Source organism: Panthera pardus, unplaced genomic scaffold (assembly GCF_024362965.1).
Source record: "Panthera pardus isolate Hobbes unplaced genomic scaffold, ASM2436296v1 HiC_scaffold_24, whole genome shotgun sequence".
Taxonomy (NCBI): Eukaryota; Metazoa; Chordata; class Mammalia; order Carnivora; family Felidae; genus Panthera; species Panthera pardus.
Genome location: NW_026526810.1, coordinates 36905376 through 36929500, shown reverse-complemented (window position 1 = coordinate 36929500; position 24125 = coordinate 36905376). Strand labels below are relative to the sequence as shown.

Sequence of the window (24125 nt, the reverse complement as noted above, 5' to 3'; positions counted from 1 at the left end):
CCATTTCATAAGCCTTGCTGTTTCTTACTGCTTTCTGGTTTCCCTTTGTAACACTGGTTGGCCGCTATCTCAAAGGCAAACAAACTGATGTGTTGCCGTTCTTCAACCTTTCCTGTTTACCTGCTTTTACATACCCACTCTTTAGTTACAGGGTATCTATACCCTGGATCTGTTACACTGCTCATGTGTTCCCCCCACCTTAGTTTAAGACTGTTTCCACCAATATGATGGGGGTGAAGGAAACACTGCATTAGAAGCCAGGAGTCACGGTCTAGTCCTGATATTCTCAATCCCCCACCATATGCCAAGGGTTGTTAGTTTCCTCATTTGTAAAATGCAGGGGAGGATTAGCCTGGATAATCTCTATCATCATTCCTAGCCCTACCTTTCTATAATTATTAGGAAAAACCACAGCATTTCCCTTTCCCACGCCAGAATGGATAACTGAAACTTCCCTTTCTCCAGCCCTGCCCTTCCATTCTGGGGGCTTGTTGATCAGAGTGTGTAAAGAAAAAGGCTAGAAGCAGTGCTGTCAGCCTCACGTTGCTAGGTTCACTGGAGTTATGGCAATAGCTTCCAAACCTTGTTTTGTACACACTCTCTAGTGCTCTGGAAACACGAGGCTGAGATTATTTTCTATCAGCTTCCAGAGCTTGAAATCTTCCACTGTGATATCAGGACAAATCTCAATTCATTTGGGCTTTTGGACACTGCTTCCTCCAGCTCCCATGGACATATGATAGGAGATATGTGTCAAGTCATAGCACAACAAAATCGGTTTGTTATTGCAGAAATTTCACACACTGGCATCTCAGTAAGACAAAGCCCCAAGTAGATCATCATCTCTAGGAGAAAGATTAAAAAAAATTTTTTTAAATGTTTATTTATTTTTGAGAGTGAGAGAGAGACAGAGTGTGAGAGAGGGAGGGGCGGGGAGAGAGGGAGACACAGAATCCAAAGCTGAGCTGGCAGCACAGAGCCTGACGCAGGGCTCGAACTCAGGGATGGTGAGATCATGACTTGAGCCGAAGTCGGATGCTTAACCGACTGAGACACCCAGGCGCCCCTCTAGGAGACAGATTTTTAAACAGACATCTGATATCTGATGAAATACATTCATTGTCTAGTCTGTTTGTGTTCTTGATCAGATCTCCAGCATAAACACCCTTCCCACCGTTGCCTCAATCCTGGGTAAAATTCTTCAGAGTATACCTTGTTTTGGTAGCTCTCTATCTCCTCCTGCAGAAAAGTCTGCCACGTTATCTGCTGGAGCTCTTCTCTCAAGTATTGGCAAGTTTCCAGATGTGATTTAGATATATTCTGTGCAAGGTGTTCTAAGGAGAAAACAGATCACAAACATGAAAAGCCAAGTTCTTCTTTGGATAAGCAGGGTTTTCTGTACTTATGTGGTTTAAAAAGTAATACGTACAAAGCAACATGTTGAACCAGTTTTCATTATCTTTACATATTTAAATGAGCAATTTGGAACTATTCTGTATTTTCGAGCATGAAGATGAAGGACAGGCAAAGCCAATATTTAGCAATAAGTCTTGGGGACTTCAAAGACCCTCCCGACCTTGACCTTCTTCTGCGGCCTTACACTGTTTGGGAGTGAACAATTATTGACCCGGACAAGAGTAGGAAATGACTGACACAGCCTCTTCTTGGCATTTTTATGAAGACACATCTGCTGTATACATTGACCTCGGGAGGATTTGTCTTGAAAAATTGGGAAATGGGATGTTTGTGTGAAAACAACGATTTCTTTCTTTTATTTTTCCAGCAACTAGCACAACAAGCATTACCGAGGGCCACTATGCCGTTACACATAACGTGGTGGTTAAGAGATGGACTCTGGCACCAGACTGCCTGCGTTTGAAACTCAGCTCTTGCATTCACTAGCTGTATGACCTTGGGTAAGTTACTCAATGTCTTTGTGCTTCGGTCTTCTCATTTGCAAAAACAGTACCTATTTCAAAGAGCTTGTAAGAATTAAATGAGTTGAGCACTTAAAACAGAGAGGGTCACCTACTATGGCACTACATAAACATTTGTTCTTATTATACTGGAATATAGGCAGTCTGAAGATATTAAAAGAAATATATGCCAGAGAAATTTCTCTAGGAACTTATAATCTGGTGAACATGTATGCACACGCTAAAAGGACAAGTCAAGACATTAGGCAATTCAGCATCAAGTTGAATTATATCAGAAGAGACAAAAAGATCACAAGCACTGTCATGGACGGGAAACGTGAGGGGAATTAGAGAATGGTTCTTGGCAGGAGAGGAGCATGTGACGTGGACCCTGAAGGATGAGGAGGGACGATTTGGCAGGCAGAGGTCAGTGGTGCGAAGAGGTGGGCCGGTTTCGCATTCAAGGGAATGACAGATGAAGGAACAAATGATGGCATGTGCAGGGGACAGGCAGATGGGCTAAAGTGATAGTATCAAAACAGAAACACGAGTATGTAAGAGTCCAAATTCTGGAGAAGCTTGAATATTAGGAATGTGGGGTTGGACCTGCTTCACAGAAGGAGTCTGCAGAATTCTCAAGGTGGAGCAGACACACTGAGCACTGTATCTGGGGAAACAGAACAAGCAGTTTTGTGACTGGTGGATTGGAGCACAGGCTGGAGGCCGGGGCGTCATCAGAAGGCTGCTGCAGTCCACAGTGAGGGACTAAGAGCGTGCAGTAGGTTGGTAATAAATGTTATGGAAGAGAAGGACGATGCAAGTATTTTAAAAGAACAGACAAGATTCCATGAATATGAAACCATACCCAAAAGCGATCCCCTTCCACGGTCTTGATTATGTAACAGGAAAGCCCTTTAAAAAAATGGTGCTGAGTGAAACCTTGGCAATCCCAGTAAGAGTGTCTGTTTGGAAATTTGTTACTGCTTTCATTAGACAGAATCAGACTTGTTTGTGTGAAAACAGAGTGGGTTCACCTAAGTGAAGCTTGAAACCAGAATCTCCTTAGAGACTGAAACACAATAAATCTTAACAGTTGTATTTGGCAACCACACAGACACAAACACAACATAAATGAATATCATGAAAACAAAACAAACAAAGAAAAAAACTGAAGTGAAGAGACAGAGAGACACTGACCAAAAGAGGGAGAAGCCGATAAATGATGTGTCATAGAATCAGTGAAGCTTATGGAGAGAAGAGGGGAGTAAAGACAAAAACAATGAGGAGCCAGAAACAAGAAAATAATTGTGCAAATAGTCCAATGATTTTTGCAGATAGGAAAAAAAATAAAGTGTTTGCAGGGAAGCCAGAAGACCCTATGAGGTAAATAATGGGAAGAGACTCAAAGTATTCCCTTGCAGATCATGCTTCTTTTCCAGTTAATATGGTCAGCATCTTGTTTCACTTCATCCCCAAAATTGTTCCCACCCCTCCCTGCCTATCTGAGCTGACAAGGAATGGCGTAATGTACACATCGAGCCAGTAGAGGGCAGTGCCTGCATTCTCACCAACTGCCTTTGCTTACAATTCACAGTTGATTTGGCAAGTGTAAGATTTCAGACACTACTATTTTTAAATCTCCATTTCAGCAAAGGACAATATGGTCAGACTGAGTAAAAGTTAAGTTAGTGTGGTCTCTTAGAGAAACACTCTGGAAGGGTTAGGAGACCTGGTTTCTGGTGTGAGTTCAGCAGACAACCCACTTCGTGATGGGCAAATCCGTTCACCTTCTCAACCACAATGGTTTCCTCAACACAGCTAAGGTCTAGGTACTTCAGACAGAAAATCCTGACTTCTCAGTCACAGGTTTTCATAGCGGGAAGGAACTCTGGACATTGCCTGGTCCACCTTCTCCTCAGTTTATAGATAATGACACCATTAGTAAGGATAACCGTTAATGTTTATATAGCTCTATGTGCTAGACCCATATATATAGACACATATATTCTGAATATACAAATTTTCTTAATCTTCATAACAACCCTAGGAAGCAGGTGCTAGTATTAATGCCCTCTTACTGATGATGAAATCAAAAGTGAAGTGGCTTTTCCAAGGCATCACAGCTGGCAAGTGGCGAGCGATTCAAACACACACAATCTGGCACCAGAGTCTGTGCTCTTAATCTTTCTATTCTGCAGGCAGGGAAACTGCAGCTTGCAGAGGTTATAGGACTTAAAATGGGTTGTACAACCTATAGCAAAGCTAGGACCATAAACCATATGAGCTGACTTTTTGACTAGGGCTTTTGTCCAATAATTGTCTCTTCTGCACAAGGCTTTAGTTATCAATTATAGTGACACGTGCAGCTAGCTTTTTTTTTTTTTTTTTTAAATGAACGTAGGTTGTTTATCTGCAATGTATAATTCAGGTACTAACTGTACATCAAGGGCGAAATTTCCTAGCCAGGAATGCAGATGTATTTCCACTGAAAGTCATGGATTGTAGATACTATTGTTGAAAGATAGAACTGAGGTTAAGATATGTCAATTTACAATTTATTCTCCAACTGTAGAGTTGGTTTCGTCTGTTTAAAATCTGATGACAAAATTTCGCCTACAATGAAGTCAGGAATGTTAGTTAAGATAGTAAGACAGGAATCACTATATTGTACAGCTGAAACAAATATAACGTTGTATGTTAACTATACTGGAATGAAAAAAAAAGACAGCAGGACTTAAGGTCCCAGAGGAATTATCAGGGAACCCCAGGTAGCTATGAAGAAGGAGCTGCAAAGTCTTTGGCCACTTCTATGCTACCCTTAGCTCCTCAAACTATTTTGTACATGTAAATGGGGAAGAAAATTATAACCCAATTATATTCTTTTCAGACAAATTCTTGTTTAGTTTTAGGTTTGGGACTAACCCTAGTGATAAGCTAATTTGAGTCATTCTGGAAAGGGCCACAGTACATGTGAAAAAGCCCTAATTTAGGAGAGCATGGAGAACATAAGAGGCTACAGGGCTCCCAGACGGCAGAGGGAGGTGACAACTGTGGAAGAGGACATGGACGTGTGGGGTCAGGGAGAAACGGCTTGGCCATTTGTGGCCCCACTTAGGTATTAGTGCGCATTTAGCCCCAGGGCCATATTTAAGGGCAATGCTTTGGCTAAGCCCTATGGATTTATTCCAGAGTTGACTATTTGACAAGCAAACAGGCCAGATTCAAATGTATTTATGATAAGGTGGGAGCACACCGAAAGTGAGCCAGGTCAGTTTTCATGATATCATGTCAGCTTTCAATCAAATGCGTATTCATTTCTGAAAATTTCACTTTCATTACAGTCCTGCTTAAGTCTCGGCCAGCCAAGATTTCACGACAAAAACGGAAGGTTTTTGTTCTAGTTCAAGAAAAAAATATCAAACCTACCTCTGCTCAGCTTGGCTTCTAGTTCAGAGGTTCCTCTGTTAATCAAAAGAGCTGTGATACACCTTTAATGCTGTTCAGTGGTTAAAGACCGAGCTTAAAATGTCCCTGCTCTTGAGGATTTAAATTTAGACCCATAAAGAGGTGCTTGTGTAAAAACCGTAAAGAACATTCAATTTGTTCTATTTGGAGAAAGATTTTACTGGAAATATAAATTTCACTTAAAATGTTTTATGGGGTACAGAGGTGGAGAAACCATCTAAAGAACACAACCGTTATTTCTGTGAACTAAGAATGTCTGTGCTCAAGTCAGAACCTGCTGGTTCTTTTCCATCTGAAGTCTCCATTCTCTCCTCGTGTTAACTTAGTCACCTCCACAGCAACTAATTGAAATATCCCAAAGGACTGCAACCTTGTGTGAAGAATCGCAGGGAGGAGCACATCAAATTCTAGAACTGCAAAGTTTCTAATCAAAGTTTCTCTAATAACAGTGTTGTACCTAAAAATCGATCACATATTATAACGAGGGTTGTTAACACAACTTCCTTGAAATGGCAAGTCTTCCACTGTCTGTGTTATCAATATGGCTAGGTCACATTTCCCAAAAAGCAACAACGTCTCACAGGAATTAGGAAACGACAAATTTTGTTTTGTTTTGCATGGTGAGTCTTCTTCTATGAAATATACCAGTGTTGTCACCAATATCATCACCAAACCATTTTGGCAAATAAAACGCCAATTTCCCTTTAACATTTATGGAATACACCAGGGTTGCAAAACCTAGATGCCAACAGGAGCTGGGCAGTGATATAAAATGGGAAAACACGCAAAGGTGTTAGGGCCTATCTGGGGCCAGCTGCTTATTGTCATTCAGCGATACTGGTCCAGTGTAATCAGATCATTTTTTTCCTCTCACAAGAAGCTGAAAATGTGAACTTCTAGGCAGAATTGTCTAGGTTTAAAATTTTAGCAACCGATTCACAAATCTTACAACTCTGCATGCGTATGGACCGGGTTCAGGGTCAAAAAAACATGCGTATGGACCAGGTTCAGGGTGTGGGCTGCCATTTTTATGACTCCAGGTATAAAGAAATACCTGGAATAGAACTAAAGAAAATAATGAACAAAATTAATGGGGCTGTTTCCTGAGTTTATAGCCTCTGTGGAATTTAAAGACCGCTTTAAATCTCTGAACCGAGATGCTGTTCCCTCTCTGATACTGACAGGTCAGTGCGTTTCTTTGATATGCGATGGGAAATAGGGCATAGTCAAAGGCAAAGGGGCAGCGTGAAAATCTGAAGTGGCCCATATGGTAAAGGCGAATTTCTCTTTTAGTGCCATTTAAGTACCATAACTTATTACGGGAAAGTCCAACATATCCCATTTATCTGGAAGGGAATGAATAATACATCACAACGGAAACATGGAGGCCATTACCTAGTTCCGCCATGGACACAGTTGGGGAAGTCTCTCCATTGGTGAAAGAACAGTAGGGAAAGAAGCCTGATGCTGGTGTGTAGTCACATATTGGTTCTGGCTTGATTCCGTTGATATCAAGACCTGACTGGTCTGGGGAAGGCTGTATGTCCAGGTAGAAGCTGCTGACAGCAGAGTCTGCCTTGCTCCCCTCAGGGGTGTGCCCGTCAATGTAGTTGCTGAGGTCCTCGTGAAGCTCTGTCAGCCCGTTGGCCGAGATGTTGTAGGTTGGAGTCAGCGGCTCAGCCTCTCCGGGCTGCTGTTGGTGGTCTCGCTGCTGCTGCTGCATCCGGTGTTTCTGCACTTCTGCGTACAAGCTGTCTCTCTGCTTTTTGGACATTCGGCCAAATTTTACAGCTGGAAGAAAAAAGCCAAACCGCACCATATACAATATGTTCTTCTTTATTATTCTCTCCAGCATGCTTCAGGGGTTCCTTTTAAGTCTCAGACAATCTCAATCAAAAACCACATAACCACAGAATGAGGACATGATCCAGGGGTGAAAGCAGTCCCACCCCACACAAGCTTGCCGGCTCCACATCCCAGAGGAGCAAAGTTTCAGAAACAGACCTAGGACTGGCGGAAGGGCAATGACCACGTATGTTTTCCTGCTGTCGCATAACCCTACGCCCAGTGGGAATCACTGACAGGTGACTTAATGGGCTTGTTCATTCTCCACCCATGCAGCCTGCCTAGACCACCTCTTTCTCTTCCCAGGGTTCAGACCAGTGTACAGGGATGCAGACTCATAGAGGTACAACGAGGCACAAGCAGCCAAACTTCAACTTTCATTCATTTCACGCATTCATTCATTTGCTCCTTCCCAATCCAATGGCCCAACACTGGGGCTTTGCTGAGAGACCTAAACAGACTGGATGAGGCCTTTGCAATTCCCTGAATTGTATCTCTGAGTCTATGTGACCTAAGAAGCCCCCCTCATCCTTCTGGGTCATGGTGACCCTTGTGAAACCCTTGGGCCCACCTTTAAGTGACTTTCTGCTGTTTAGCCTCCAGTAGAAAGAGTACTGGAATTTTGGGAAGGGCAAACAATGCGTAAGATCCCTGTTGGGAAAATTTGTGCTTGCAAATTTCTCCTTGCCATGTGTCCCCATATTTAAAAAAAGTTTTTATGTTCATTTATTTTTGAGAGACAGAGTCAGAGTGTGAACAGGGGAGGGGCAGAGAGAGAGGGAGACACAGAATCTGAAGCAGACTCCAGGCTCCAAGCTGCCAGCACAGAGCCCGAAGTGGGGCTCAAACTTGTGAACTCTGAGATCGTGACCTGAGACCAAGTGAGCCACCTAGGCACCAATGTGTCCCCATATTTAAAGTAGAACAATGCGTGTAGTAACTATCCAGTTCATTCAGAATCCCAAATGATCTCTCTTAAAACACCAGATAATTGATAAAAGGAACCCTACGATTTCCTGGTCTGAACTCTCCCAGTAACCCATTTATTTGTCAGCCTGATTCTTTTTTTTTTTTTTAAATATAATTTATTGTCAACTTGGCTAACATACAGTGTATACACTGTGCCCTTGGTTTTCGCAGATTCCCATGATCCACTGCTTACACACAACACCTCGTACTCATCCCAACACGTGCCCTCCTCGAGGCCCATCATCTATTTTCCACTCCCCTCTCGTCTTTCCCCCCATTGACCCTCAGTTTGTTCTCTGTATTTAAGAGTCTCTAATGGTTTGCCCCCCTCTCTGTTTGAAACTATCTTTTTCCCTTTCCATTCCCCCATGGTCTTCTATTAAGTTTCTCAAATTCCACATATGAGTGGAAACATATGATATTTGTCTTTTCTATGACGAACTTATTTCACTTAGCATCATACCCTCCAGTTCCATCCACGTTGGTCCACATGGCAGGATTTTATTCTTTCTCATTGCCAAGTAGTATTCCATTGTATATATAAACCACATCTTCTTTATCCATTGTCAGTCTGATTCTGTGTATGCAGATAAATCCTCTGCTGGAGGGACTAAGATCTACTAATTGATTATGGTTACATTAATACCCGGTTAGGTGGATGAATGCACCCATTTGACTATCATTATAATACTAGGAGTTTCGGGGCAGGAGACAAAATAGATGGAAGTGAAATTGGGATCCAGGGCCACCACCCAGACCAGCTGGGAGATTCATTTTCTGCCAAGGAAGACATGTTGTTCCTTTTCACATAGGAAACAAGGGAGTGGGATCCCGGTCAATTTCCAGTTTCCACGACTCAGGTAACAAACTTGGGTGGGGCTGGTTAGGCAGCGATCAAGCTGTTCTGAGCTCTAGGTTTCAGGCCTGTCATTGTATAAGCCCCAACATAATAGAATACCCAGTGGGACGGATAACCACAGGTACGCACACAACCTGTGATCTTAGCCAACAAGTTCACAAGAGAAATGCCTAACTTTGTCAGTTTAGTGCCATCGGAAGATGAGATCTGCAGAGCTGCCAATCACAGGAATTTCTGAGAATATAAATTCTGTGACTTGCATCTTTTCATGCCCCAAACTTTCTATTTTTTGTTCCCACACATTTTTGTTCCTACACAGGTGCCATCCTGTGCACCACTACTGAAGGACATCACAACTTGTGCCTGGGCAGGCCTATGGGCCCCAAGAACATCTAATTAGGGGGAAAGACAGGCTTTCAGAACGCCTGCCCAGCGTTCTGAAATATTTTCCACACGCTGAAATTCCACTGAAAGAGATGTTTCCTTCAAGGGATCTCTTAAGAGAGCCAGCCAGCCTGTATATTCATAAAAGTATCCATTATACTTTCTGCCCAGTTTCCCCGTTTAAGAATAACTGTCTTGAAATCTGGGGTTGATTACTCCACGTACATAAGACAGTTTTACAGAAAGATCTTGAAATGTTTTACAATTGAATGATGGCCTCTATTTTTTAACATACTTTCTTTTAAGGAAAAAAAAATTTTTGTCATTGAGCCATGCTTTGTACTATTTTCACGCATTCTCTAGGTACAAATATATGACTTTTTCTTTTGTTTTGAGATATATTTTGATTTGCTGTTTGATTTCTTATTTGGCCCACTGCTTGTGCAGTAGTGTGGTGTTTAATATTTATATATTAAATACTGAATATTTACATAGTAGATTCTCCGGCTTTGTTTTATTATTGATCTTCAGTTTTGTACCATTGTGGTTGGAAAATATACTTGGTATGATTTCAGTCTTCTTAAATTTATAATATTTGTTATGTCTCTTTTTATGTGACTTATCCAGGGGATTCTTGAAAAAACTTAAAGAAAATGTGTATTCTATTTTTCATGGATGGAATGTTTTACATTTATCTCTTAGAACCATGTATCCTAAAGTATGCTTTTAGTAAAAAATGCTCTGGTTGAAAAAAGAAATAATAACTTTAACTGGAGGTACTCTTAAAGCCTATTGGAGGGTAGGAGGGAAGACGGACAGGTTAAATAGACAATGAGTATTTAGGAGTGCACTTGTCATGATGAACACGAGGTGTTGTATGGAAATGTTGAATCACTATATTGTACACCTGAAACTAACCTAGCACTGGATGTTAACTACACTGGAATTAAAAAAAAGTAATAAAAAAATTTTTAAACTCAAATATATGACTTTGGTATGTGATTCAAAACACCCAGTTAACATAAAAGCTAATTCATTCCAACTGCCAATAAGCTTACTAGTGTCAAGCACGTGATGATTAGCTCTGGCTTATATTTCTTACTGGAGAAAGTGCCTGTAAGAGCTATATTTATTTAGGTCCTCAGATGACATTTACCCTCATTCAATTCATCAACCTGTAATGCCTTAAATGTAAAAAATCTGAAGGTGTTCTGACCACACCTGCTTCTCTTCCATGCCACTCCCACCCCCAGCTGACTCCAATGGATTACAGAGGGGGAAGTAACTGTTGTGGAACCCAAAAAGCCACCGGAGAAGGTGGGGTGGTGTAGGGGAGGGGGAGGGACAGAGGGGACATCTTTTGGCAGATCTGGGTCCAGGTCTCAGAAGGCACTTTCACAAGCCCATGCCACTCTACAACTCAAATTATGAGGGCTCACCATCTCGAGACATCCCTACGGCAAGGCATTTCTGCAATCGACAGTGTTGGCAGCGGTTTCTACTGGTTCGATCAATCAAACAGTTCTTCTGACGAGGACAGGAGTAGGTGGCATTGCTTTGCTGACTTCTCCTGAAAAAGCCCTGTGATTCAGTTATAAAATATAAAACAGGTTAGTGTCAGTTTGAGCCGTATGATACTAAAGGCAGTATACTAAGCGCTGAGCAGCATTAATGTTTAATGGAGAATTAAAGTTGTAGCAGAATGATCCAGGAGACCATTAATGAAATTAAAGTTACTTCTTTTGCTTGGGTAAAACTGATCCCCAGAGCTTAATCCTCCGTCCCTTACACATGCGAAACTTTCTTTAACTCCAACAGATGGTTGCCTATTTGAAAGGCATAGGATTAGACCCTGTTCTCAGCTTCTGACAAACCATGTGCTTGATGGATCGGTACAAAGTCACTTCTCTTTAACCTTTATCTCCAAAATATTTTTAGTGGAATAAACACAAAACACTTCTCTGGGATGTCCAGAGATAAGGAAAATGCTGCCTCAGTGTAACTCATGGTGGCTGTAATTCTGCTATCGCAGGTAATCTCTACTAGCCCACTTAACTCCACCACACCAGGCACCTTGCATTTCCTAAGACAGAAGCTACTGCCTCAAGAACTTAAATGACATTTGGATGGATGACCTTGGTAGATCAATCAGAATGGGAATACTCCTCAACCTCTGACAGTTTGGAAATACCACGTGTTCAGGGTTATGGCCTTAATTTAGCAAATCCAATCTGATGTTCATCAAGTTCCACTTATTTGTTAAGCACCATTTTCGGAAATGAGAGGGTATTCAAAGATGCCAAAGGAAGTACTGATCTCAAGGATTTCATTCATTCATTCATTCATTTTTGCTAATTTTTTGAGCTGGATCCTCACTATGTCATTAATTTTCAGTGTTTATCATTTTCCTAAAGCTGCACATTTTCCTTTTTGTTCTGTTTTATTATTTTTTTTAATTTTTAATTTTTTTTAACGTTTATTTATTTTTGAGACAGAGAGAGACAGAGCATGAATGGGGGAGGGGCAGAGAGAGAGGGAGACACAGAATCCGAAGCAGGCTCCAGGCTCTGAGCCATCAGCCCAGAGCCCGACGTGGGGCTCGAACTCACGGACCGTGAGATCGTTACCTGAGCTGAAGTCCGACGCTTAACCGACTGAGCCACCCAGGCGCCCCTTAGTTATGTTTTAGAAGCAACCCACAAGTTTTGCTCTGTAGCATTTTTATTACCATTCACTTGAAAACATGCTCTAATTTTCCAATAGATTTCTTCTTTAATATAATATTTAGAAGCATATTTCTTGATTTCTAAACATATGGGGCCGTTGGTTGTCTTTTTCTTATTGACTTATCTCTTAGTGGTTTCACAAGCTAGGGAGGTAGTGAAGAAAAGGAAGGTAACCAGAGTCATTTCTATGATGTAGAGCCATGAAGGGTACAAAAGAGCATTATTATCCTCAAATCCTTAATGTTAAAGATACATGACCTCAATAAAGGGGACACAAGTGGAGAGGGGAGAGGTAAAATCCGGAAAAACTGACAGAGTAGTGGACAAACTGACAAATGTACTATCCCATCAAAAGATTTTTCTTGAGGTCAATGTGGCAGTTGTATCAAAATCCTTAAAAACATGTCTATTTATTAAATTAGTAATTATCTTTTAGCGAATATATTAAAAAAATTTTTTTAACGTTTTATTTATTTTTGAGACAGGGAGAGACAGAGCATGAACAGAGGAGGATCAGAGAGAGGGAGACACAGAATCTGAAACAGGCTCCAGGCTCTGAGCTGTCAGCACAGAGCCGGACGCGGGGCTCGAACTCACGGACCGCGAGATCATGACCTGAGCCGAAGTCGGGCACTTAACCGACTGAGCCACCCAGGTGCCCCAGTAATTATCTTTTAGCGAATATATTTTAAAGGAATATTAAGAATGGTACAAAGACTTATCTACAAGGATGTTTATCATACACAGTATCTGTTATATCAAAATAATTTAGAAAGATGCTAAATATCTTACATTAGTGAATTGGAAAATAACTGGATATCCATACATTCAAAAACCATTAAAAATGGAATTTCAGAAACACAAATACTGACTTGAGAAGATGATAAAAATAAACATCTTCCTGTTTATCTGCACTTTCTGAATTTTGTACAATATGTAGGTGGAAATGTATATGAACTACTTGGGAAGTGCAATCTAGTACATGTGCTTTCTTTTGTGACAGGTGGGTGACTATGGATTAAGTCAATAGGTATGATGGATATGACCTTAGTTCCCCCCTCTTCGTTTTGGAAGTCAACCTGGGATGGGAGGGGAAAGGGCACTGACCTGTCACCTGCCCTTGGCTCTCTGCCAAACCACTCACTAACCTAAACATGGGCAAGGCTGGGGATCCCGGGTCTCAGACTGTCTGTCTGATATGCTTTAAATCTCCCTTATTTTGAGTCTGGCCTCTTCTGTGAAGCAATCTCTCTTTTCTCAAAAAAAGCTGTGGGCTTTTTCATTTGCTGTGTGTGTGTGTGTGTGTGTGTGTGTGTGTGTGTGTGTTTTCTTCTGTGAAAAGGAAGTGAGAAGTAAAGCTTTCTTTGGGACTTAATGGAGAGAATTCAGGAAAATATAAAGGGTAACAGAGGCAGATAAGCCTTAGAAAGAGATACCAAGAGGTCACCTGGCTAGGTATTCAATTTGTCTGAGATGTATAATCTCTGTCAAAGCTGAAAGGTGTCTATTTCTTTCTTGAGACTACTACCGCTCAGACCAACCCATGTTTGCTGTCACCACAGGTGCCTAGGATCAGGAATCACTTGCTTTTCCTGTAGTCGAAGCTGGATTTTGTTGCTTCACAGTTAACCTGCTCCATTTTGTTCCACGATCATCGAATATGGAGAAATGTCTGAGTGATCTCCTTTTTATGTGAATGGAAGCAGTACTTGTGGATGGCTACCCTACCTCCCAATGCCGTGCCTGTAAACCAAATCACAGCATCTGTCACCTTTCTCTTCCACCTGAAGTATTTCTTCTCAGAATTCTCTCAGGTTTCTCCACTTTCTTCAAAAAAATGAAATTCAGAACTAGATACAGCTCTCGAATAATGTTCGGGTCATTAACAAAAAAGGATGCCACTTTTCAGTTTGCACTTACTAAATCCAAATTAGTATCAACCATCACTAGTAAGTTCCAGAATGCTTGCATAGAAGGCATCAATTTGCTCTGCTACCAGAGAACACTGAGAGAGGATGGTGATGGTGATGATGATGATGATGACTGAAAAACTTTAATGAGTACTTGTATTAACCATATGTTTTTATTCCATACTTTTTATGCTTTGACATCTTGGGGCCTTGTGACCCAAGGAGAGATTACATTTCCCAGGGCTAGCTAATTCTTAGACATCTCAAACAACTTGCCTGGGAACACACTCTTCATAGGCAAACCAACCAATCCAGAGCCCGTATACCCAAACACCTCCTCTATAATGCTCTCACACTCTGGGCCACTAGTGCCCTGACCAAATTACCCCAGGACCAGGTACCAGACAACTAGGGCAGCCAGAGCTGGCTAAAATTATGAAAACTAGCCAATCTTAAACCTGCTTATCCGGCCCTGCCCATTCCTTTCTAGGGGAAATCACAACAAGGCTCTTGCCCACATTTTCCCCTTGCTCCCTCTACCCCTGACTGATTCTGGTCCTTCCCAGTGTGGTCCCCCCTGCATGCCATGCTGCACCTCTTTTTCCTAGGGACCTGTGAATATAAAATCTTCATCCTTCATGACATTTTTGCATCTGTGTGTCTTACCTACCTGATTAAAACAAATCGAAGGCATTGTTGAAACAGTGATTATGTGCTAGGCACCCTGTGCTTTACGTGGATGACATCATTTAATTATAACAAGGGCAGTATGAGGAAGGCATCATCATTTCCTTGGTTTTAGGTACAATGACTTGCTCAGAGCTCCACCTTTAGCATGGGGTAAAGGCAGGGGATGAATGCATGTGGCTTAATTCCAGAACTCACACTTTCATTCTTTTTTATTTTTCTGCTTCCCTTGCATGTCAAAAGGATTCCCACTTGCTTGTTCTCATAGAGAGCAACCATTAAATTAGGCAAAGAAACAGATATGAATAAAGCTGCAAGACTGATCTACTCTGAAATTGCTGTTTTCCTTCAGGTTAGCCCCTTTAGCAGACGAAAGGGCACTGCCCAGGCATTTTACAGATTTCTCTTCCACAGTCACCTCCTGATGTGGGTTAGAGTCAGATGAGAAAACCAGTCCCATGATCTCACAATTTCCCCTCATTTCTGACCAGAGGATCACGTCTCCTTTTATTCACCTTATTTAGGTCTACATTACTTCGGCTTACTTGGAAAACAGAACAACAAATAACATCAAACTTACTTCAAGGACACTGAATCATTAAAGACATGTACCATTAAAGATGTCTGAGTAATTATGCCATAAATCGCAAGGAAAATCCATGAAGCATTCCACATGTGCTTTGAGCAATGGCACTGAGGCTGGAACTAATGTCTGGTTTCCAAGCTATCAGCTTGGAAAACAACTATACTTCTTTAGATGTGTCAGCTTTGAAGGGATTGGGAAAAGCAGGCGAGCAAACAGACATACCGTGCTCTTCTCACCATTTATTCTTCATTGGGTCAGTTGAGCAAGTGTCTGCTGAAAGTTCTAGGAGTGGGTAAGAGCCAGAGAAGAGATGTTCCTTTTGGACTAAGACAACAGAGTCATGCCCACGAGGAGAGCTATCACATACCAGATGGGATGGGTCAAGTAGGGTTATAAGGTGACAGCCATGAAGAGAGACAGAGGGCAAGCCTGTATGACTCAGATAAACACTGAACTCTGCATTTCAGAGAGATTAGGACTTGGTCTTGCTTCCTTCCTTCCTTCTTTCTTTCTTCTTCTCCCCTCCCTTTTCTTTTCTTTTCTTTTCTTTTCTTTTCTTTTCTTTTCTTTTCTTTCTTTCATTCTTTCATTCACTCATTCATTCATTCTCTCTCTCTTGCTCTCCCTTCATTTCAGCATTCCTTGGGGTTTCTCAGAGGAGGAGGACTGGAAGAGCAAGAAGGACAAGGAAGAAAGGTAGAGGTAGAAATACGTTCATAAATGTAAAAGGATTTTACTGACTGGGGAGTAATCCTGTAGAGGGTCCGAGTGAGAAATGAGTGAGCTGTGACACAAGTTCTAGGAGTTGAGGGAGTTTGAGGCCACACAGAGAGTGTAAATAGCACAAGCCAGTGCATGGAGCTTTGGGTGGAACTGAAGAGGTATGTATAAAGAAGAGAGAAAGTGCTGAAGCTATGAGTTAGCTAGAGAAGATATTAAGTTCATAATTTTGGAGTTTTATTGCCAAAAGATGAGCTCATGAATTACTTCTTTGGTTTTTTTTAAAAGAAGACATTTTTTTATGGATGTCAAAATACATGGAGATGTGCCATTGTGAACATGGTGGACTTGACCAGAGAGAACTTCAGGGTAGCAGAACTTGGTGTGACTGTGGCACACGATCACCACCTAGTGGCAGCATACCAACGTGCAGTTACTGCAAATAGTAAATGAGAGTCATACAAACAGGTCTTCAGAACTGGAAGGAAGCTGTGAGATTATCAGGTTCAGTAGTCCTCAAACAGATGGTGCATCTGAATCACCCATGAAGCGTTTAAAAAGTACACCTGAAATTTATTGAACCAGAACCTTTGGGGATATAGTCCTGAACACATATATAGTTTGAACAATATGAAAGTGCCATTTTTGCAGGTAAAAAACCCCAAAAGATATCACTTTTATATGATAAATATTTTAACAAAGGCTCCTGAAGACTCCACTGCCTTTCCCTTGTTAAGATCTACTCTAGTTTTCTTATTTTGTAGATAACAAAAATGAAGCTCAGAATGGTTAGTGACTGGTTTAAGGTTGTCCCATGCCTGATTAAGTATTACTACTAAGACTCAAACACCACTGTCCTAATTTTAAGCGTGCTAACAAAAGTGATGCCACACAGTCTTGATTTCCTCATACACACCAACTGTTTGTATCAATTTCAACAGCCTCAAAGACAACTCTCCAGTGTCTCCTTCCTTATTTTACCTAGTCTTTCAAAGTGCCTTTCATTGAGTTTTATGTCCCATTTCTGCTTCGATCCTCTGGGAAATTCTCTTGCCTAACTTTTGACTTTACGCTACGAAATTGTTCACCAGTCCTACTAGTTTGGAGTTCCCCAGGACTGGGACTGAGGCCATGATGTATGGGAGAAGCCTCGCAGCAGGTTGCAAGAGCAGCGTGTTAAAATTTCAGGAATTTTGTGAACCAATTGTTAAACATAGCCATTATTAAAAATTAGCTCATTATTTTATTATTATTTTGCTATTATCCATGCTCTTGAGGTTATTTACATCAACTATATCCAGATGGTGCGGCTACTACAAATGGTGTTCTACTGTGAGTGAATCTTCCCTGCTCTGTCTTCAATGGGATGTCAGGTTGGGAGGCCTCAAATTGACCATGTGCTGGGAGTATTTATACCATGGAAACTGGCAAAAGCTACAAATAAGGGCTTGATTTTTTGTTCTGCCTATTGTCTAGATTTAAAAAGTGATCAAGAAGGGGCGCCTGGGAGGCTCAGTTGGTTAAGGGTCCGACTTCGCCCCAGGTCATGATCTCACCATTCGTGGGTTCGAGCCCTGCACTGGGCTCTGTGCTGACAGCTCAGAGTCTTGAGCCTGCTTTGGATTCTGTGTCGCCCTCTCTCTCTGCCCCTCCCCTGCTCACGTTCTGTCTCTCTCTGTCTCTCAAAAATAAATAAATGTAAAAAAAAAATTTTTAAAAAGTGATCAAGAAAACAATAATGTGGGTTAAAGTTAAAAGTATGTAATGTCTCTGGGGCACCTGGGTGGCTCAGTCGGTTAAGCATCTGACTTCGGCTCAGGTCATGATCCACTGGTCTATGAGTTTGAGCCTCACGTCAGGCTCTGTGGTGACAGCTCAGAGCCTGGAGCCTGCTTCAGATTCTGCATCTCCCTCTCTCTCTGCCCCTTCCCCACTCACACTCTGTTTCCTTCTCTCTCTCTCTCAAAAATAAACATTTTTTTAAAAAAATTAAAAAATTAAAAAAAGTATGCAATGTCTATACCCACCACATTGTGAATAGCACAACAAATGTGAGGAAATATTCTAGTATTTAAAAACTATTATCTGATTCTGGAAAGAGGTTGCTCATGTCATCACTGATGAATGAGTGAAGTTCCAAAACACGTTTTCCTTATTTCATTTTCCTTATTCATTAATGTAAATGAAAGTATCAACATTCGTGTTGGCACTACAGTCTGTCATCAACTACAACTGTACCTACGGATGGAGGAATTCAGCAAAGATCACTGGGGGCATTTAGTGACAACCATTTGTCTATATGTTTATAATAAAGAATATTGTAGATTTTACTACTTGTAAATTGTGTCACATATCCATGAAACATACACTGAAGTTTGGTACATACAGATAGACACTGTTTTCCAATGAGTCAGCTGTTAAAAACTGACCAGCAAGTGACTGGACTGAACCCAGTCCTTCCCCAGATTCCCATCACACTATCTGAATGAATCTTCCCTACTTAGGATGGGCCTTTCGCCAAAGCTGTGGCTTGGCCTTCTATAGCCCTATCACCCCCAACCCTGTAACACACACACATACTCTCTAGAAACTTCAGCTGAATGGTTTTGTCTTCATTCCAGAACAGAACATATCCCAACCCACCGCCTGTTTCCTAGCTTTGTCTCCTTCGGTGTTTGCTTGCTCAGCCAAGGGACCAACTTCATCCCAGTTACTCAAGGCAGAACGATAAGCTTCATTGCATCTCTGCCTCCTCCCCTCCCCCACCCAAGCAGTCACCGTGTTAGGCTGTTTCTTGCCACTTTCATATTTCTCAAATCCATCTACTTCTCTCCATCTTTACTGCAATTTTCTCAATGCTCCATATCTGTAATCTCCTGAATTGGTTATTATACAGCCTCCCAAATGGACTTCCTGCTTCCATTCACACTCTCTCCAATCCATTTTCATACAGTCACTGGAGATCTTTTCTAAAACATAAACCTGATCAGGCCACTTCTCTGCTTATTAGCCCTTGAATAGCTCTCTACTACTGACCAGGCCACAACCACCTATCCAGGCAACTCTCTCCTACATTCACTCCTCTTCTCAAAGTCATACTCTGGCCAAGCCTAAACTGCTGTGTTCGCAGTTCCTCATAGGACAGCCACCCCCACAACCCCCCAATTTCACCCCCATTTCCCAGAAGCTCTCCCCTTCTCTTTTTTTTAATTATTATTATTTTTTAACGTTTTAATTATTTTTGAGACAGAGAGAGACAGAGCACGAGCTGGGGAGGGGCAGAGAGAGAGGAGACACAGAATCCGAAGCAGGCTCCAGGCTCTGAGCTGTCAGCACAGAGTCCGACGCAGGGCTCGAACTCACAAACCGCGAGATCACGACCTGAGCCGAAGTTGGAAGCTCAACCGACCGAGCAACCCAGGCGCCCCTCTCCCCTTCTCTTAAGAATTCACTGAGATAATCACTCTCTCTGACTGTGCCCCTTCCAAGACTGGTTGAGGGGCCCCTCCCATGTATACGCTCAGAGCCAGGTCTCCCTCACTGACTGCTTTGTTTCTTTCCAGTAATTAACCCAGTACTTCAAGAAGTCAACAAATACTTGTTGAATGAATGACCAGAGGGAAAAAAAGATGGGACTGATTAAAACCTGTGGTAACAATCATATGCTGAACACCTATTCGATACCAGGCACTATGTAGGACACTTTGCAAACATTATGGATCTGTAATTCACATCAACCTTGCAAAGTGGGTATTGCTGTATCTGTTTTACAATGAGAAAATCAGAGTGCACAGAGGCTAAGCCATGTGTCCAAAGTTGCACAGCAGGTAAGGGGAAGGGCTGAATCCTGGGTGCATCTTATTCTAAACGCCGTAGACTTCTTAATACAGTACCAAAAAAGCATTGAGGCAAGCACGTCGGGCAGATCAAACAAAAGCAGATAAACAACAAAACCAAACAAATAAACGCAAAAGGCCCACTTTTCAGTTCTGTACTCAAAGCTCCATATAATGGTTTAGACATAGGAGAGGGAGGTGACATTTCGCAGGGTACTGAATACCAGGTTTACGTATGGGTTGGAAAACATTTTCATTTGCTGGATCTACTTAATAAACGTGGCATTGCCTATGGGGGTTATTAATAGTTTTGCCCAAAGGTGAGGGTTGGCTGGACGGAGGACGATGGGTGTGGGTGGAAAGGTGCTCAGAGGATCTTGCTCTGAGGGGGCTCCCCTCCTGTTTGGGGCTCCTTCTCAGTAAGGCATAGGCTGAAATGCTGATCCGATGTTTGGTCTTTTGACAATTTTCACTTAATGAATTGATTCCTACAGTTCATTAACATACCCACTTCCACTTCTGTATACACATATGTCTTAATTAGCTGTTCATTGGCTGTTTAATTACAAGAAAACAGCTGACAGCTGCCTTGCTGAATTCTAATGGCAGACGCTTTGGAACGGCTACACATTTGCTTTTGACAACCAAGATTTATTCATAACTCTATGATTTATTGTGAATGCTCCTATGCCTGCCTAAATTATTGTATTTTCCGATACAACTAAAAAATTGAAATGGGGGGGGGGGGGCTCTTGAAGAGAGTGTGTGTGTCCCTGTCACAGCAGAGAATCCCTTATGTAAAAGATGAACTGTTACAATTTTATTTCTCTCGGGAAGTTTCTGTTGAGAATATTCAGAAATATGCGAGCGAGGAAGAAGAAACATCTTTGGATAAACATGGGGAGAGAGTTAAGTATTTAAAGGAAAGAAAGAAAGAAAGAAAGAAAGAAAGAAAGAAAGAAAGAAAGAAAGAAAATAATTGCCAACGTAATCTTACTGAGGGGGGAGGAGAGGGCATGAATAGATTAAAATCAGAGACAGGAAGAGGCAGAGGGAAATGATAGAATTAAGTTGCAGGGGGTGGGGTGGGGGCAGGAATAATATTCCCCAAGGAAGCAAATGAAGAAGAGAATTTGTTCTTCAGAAAAGAATAGGCAACCTCATTCGCAAAAGTTAGCTGGTACAGCTCCACACGCATACATCTGGTAGCAATAAATCATGGAATCACAGATCTCCTGAACAACTTTCTCCTTCAATAATGACTGGCCTCCCTGTAGAATTGTATGTGCAAATGATCTCTGATTAAAGCTGACCTCACGTGTCATGTTTGGTAAGCGTAGACGTCTGCTTTGGCATACTGTGATCTGCGACACTCAGACCCAATCCAAATGAACACATTGAACAGCAGGGATTCCCCAGGCAAGCATGAGGGGCCCTGCCCAGAGTCGGACACTACGTTAGAGCCCCTACTGAGGACAAGGCCATAAGCCCAGCACTGCCTGTGAGCCGAGGAAGGGCAGTAGTTACTGAGACATGATTAAGACCAAAACAAAGAAACAAAAAATACAACAATAAAAAAAAAAATCCAAATCATCTGGATGCACATTGGAATTTAACACACTCTACTACCAGTGTATTTCATCATAGGACTGGAAGAGTGAGCTACATACATTTTTTTTTCTTATCACCTGTATATAACAGAACCGAAACCCTGATGTCACAGGATGCAGAAACAGCCACGTCTAATTTTTGTTTTAAATGGCTAGCTCTAATGTTGGGTCCAGGTGTTCTAAAACACTAAAATAAGGGTTAGGGATGCCTGAGTGGCTCAGTCGGCTGGGCATTTGATGCTTGATTTCGGGTCAGGTCACGATCTCATGGTTCCTGGGTTTGAGCCCCGCATCGGGCTCTGTGCTGACAGTGTGGGGCCTGCTTGGGATTCTCTCTCTCTCACTCTCTCTCTGCCCCTCCCCTGCACACATGCACACACATTCTCTCTCTCTCAAAATAAATAAACTTAAGAAAAAATAAAAGTGTTGGGCAGGAATATATCACTGTTGAAAAGTGGATAAAATTGCTCCAAAGCTAGTAACATTTCACAACTGAAATAAAAATATTAAAATCCTCTAAGAAACAGTTGGAGCCTAAATGGAATATTTATGGACATTTCTTTTTAGCCTAAAACATAAAAAGCTCCAGAAATTGCTTTAACTCTTTCAGGAAAAAAAAGAAAAAAAGAAAAGTACCAATTTTGCACTCTGGCTATCTTTGAAAGGCTTATTGTTAACCTCAGATAGCATATTGGTTTTTTTAAATCATTTGTTTTGAGAGAGTGCATATGAGAGAGCATGTGTATGTGCAAGGGGGGGAGGGTCAGAAGAAGAGGGAGAGAATCTTAAGCAGATTCCATGCTCAGCAGAGCCCAACGTGGGGCTCGATCCCACAACCGTAAGATCATGACCTGAGCCAGAATCAAGAGTCTGAAGCTTAACCAACAAAGCCACCCAGGCGCCCCTCAGATAGCATACTGTTAATGCAAAGATACTCCTCCAAATTCTCTGGGTGGAAAAGCAAACTTTGCATAAGACATCATCTTACATGTATTAATTGACCAATAAGTATGTGACAAACAAACGCTAGTCTGTTGTTACCCTATCAAGAGCAAAAGGTCTTAAATGTAATCAGAAATCAATTTGCCAACTCCAACACTTGACTGTACATTATCATTTAAAAAGTTAAAGTTGAAACTGTATATCCAAAAAATCTAAAGAATATAGATTTAAAAAAAAACCTGTGTTTTTTATCATGAGATAAATTTTTCTTCATCATCATCTGAGCAGCCACTGTATCTAATAATGAAGCTGGGAAGGGAAGTGGAATGACAAATAGGGCCATTTCTCAAAGGAAACCAACCAGTGTCATTTTTCTATAAACACTTCAGCAGTTTTATTCACTTTGAAGACTGAACCTCAACCCTAATATCTGCAGCCTCTTGTTTTATTTCTGGCCTTTTCTTCTGCCTGCCCATTCCATGGCCTGGCCCCTCCTCCCAGGCAGGCCTGCCTCAGTTTACCCCACACCCGCCTCCTAACTTATCCAGTGCTAAGACTCAATTCTGTTCCAAGACCTCAAAAATATCTTTAGTGACAGACCCACACCCCTGCAGACCTATTATCTATGTTTTTCTGAGATGCAACATTCAAGGCATGACCAAGGCTGGTATACTGTTACCTCATTATTTCAAGAGAACAAGTAAAGTACCTTCGTAATAAAAACCTTGGCATAATGGACTCTTTATAAATTTGGGAATGGCGTACCTATTTGTCCTTATTTTCCAGTGTCCACAGAAAGCTACCCTTTGCCCCACTTAAACCGGATTATATGTTGTCCGCAAAATACAACCAAGACTTTCCCGTCTGTGGGTTCTTGCTGCCTAGTGGGTATGTGCTGTTTGTGCCACATCATAGACTGTGACATTACTCCAGGATTTTGTTCTTTTTATGTGCATATATTTTTCAAAACCTTTTAAGTTTATTTATTTATTTTGAGAGAGAGAGAGAGAGAGAGAGAGAGCGAGCGCACACGGGAAGGCAGAAAGAAAGAATCCCAAGCAGGCTTAGTGCTGTCAGTGCTGAGACCAACATGGTCCTTGATCACATAAACAGTGAGGTCATAGCCTGAGGCTAAATTAAGAGTCAGACACTTAACCAACTGAGCCACCCAGGCGCCCCTTATTTTATTTTTAAATGTTCATTTCTTTTTGAGAGAAAGGAGAGAGATTGGCAGACAGAATCCAAAGAAGGCTCCGCACCTTCAGCACAGAGCCCGATGCAGGGCTCGAATCCATGAATTCCAAGATCATGACCTGAGCCGAGATCAAGAATCGGACACTGCTAGGAGCCCCATTTTTATGTATGTTTTAAATGAACTTCACTGAGGCATAAATTAAATACAAAAACGCACCACTAAGTGAAGAGTCCACTTTGAAGAATTCTGACAATGGGCACACCTGTGTAACTACCGCCACCTTAGAACATTGCCACAAACCATAAAAGTGTCCTTCCCTTAGCGGTCATTCCTCACCTTGGCTCTAGGTAACCATATCTGCTTTCTGCCATTATAGATTTAAGATTGGTACTTCTTCTAGAATGATTTCTGAGCGCAATTCTACGGTATGTATTCTGTTTCTGGCTTCTCTCCTTTACCAGAATGTTGTTTTGTG

At 41.7% G+C, this 24125-nt stretch overlaps 1 protein-coding gene across 3 annotated transcripts in view; it reads right to left on the bottom strand.

Annotated features, from left to right (window-relative positions):
• The window catches only part of RORA (RAR related orphan receptor A), a 718090-nt gene that overhangs the window by 16382 nt on the left and 677583 nt on the right, over window positions 1–24125 (bottom strand). For all 3 annotated transcript variants that reach the window (XM_019441313.2, XM_019441315.2, XM_019441314.2), the window contains 3 exons: window positions 10878–11019; window positions 6777–7172; window positions 1213–1334 (listed from right to left, as the gene is read on the bottom strand). In XM_019441313.2, coding sequence (XP_019296858.1) covers window positions 1213–1334; window positions 6777–7172; window positions 10878–11019 — 660 coding nt within the window. The remainder of the gene's footprint in view (window positions 1–1212; window positions 1335–6776; window positions 7173–10877; window positions 11020–24125) is intronic.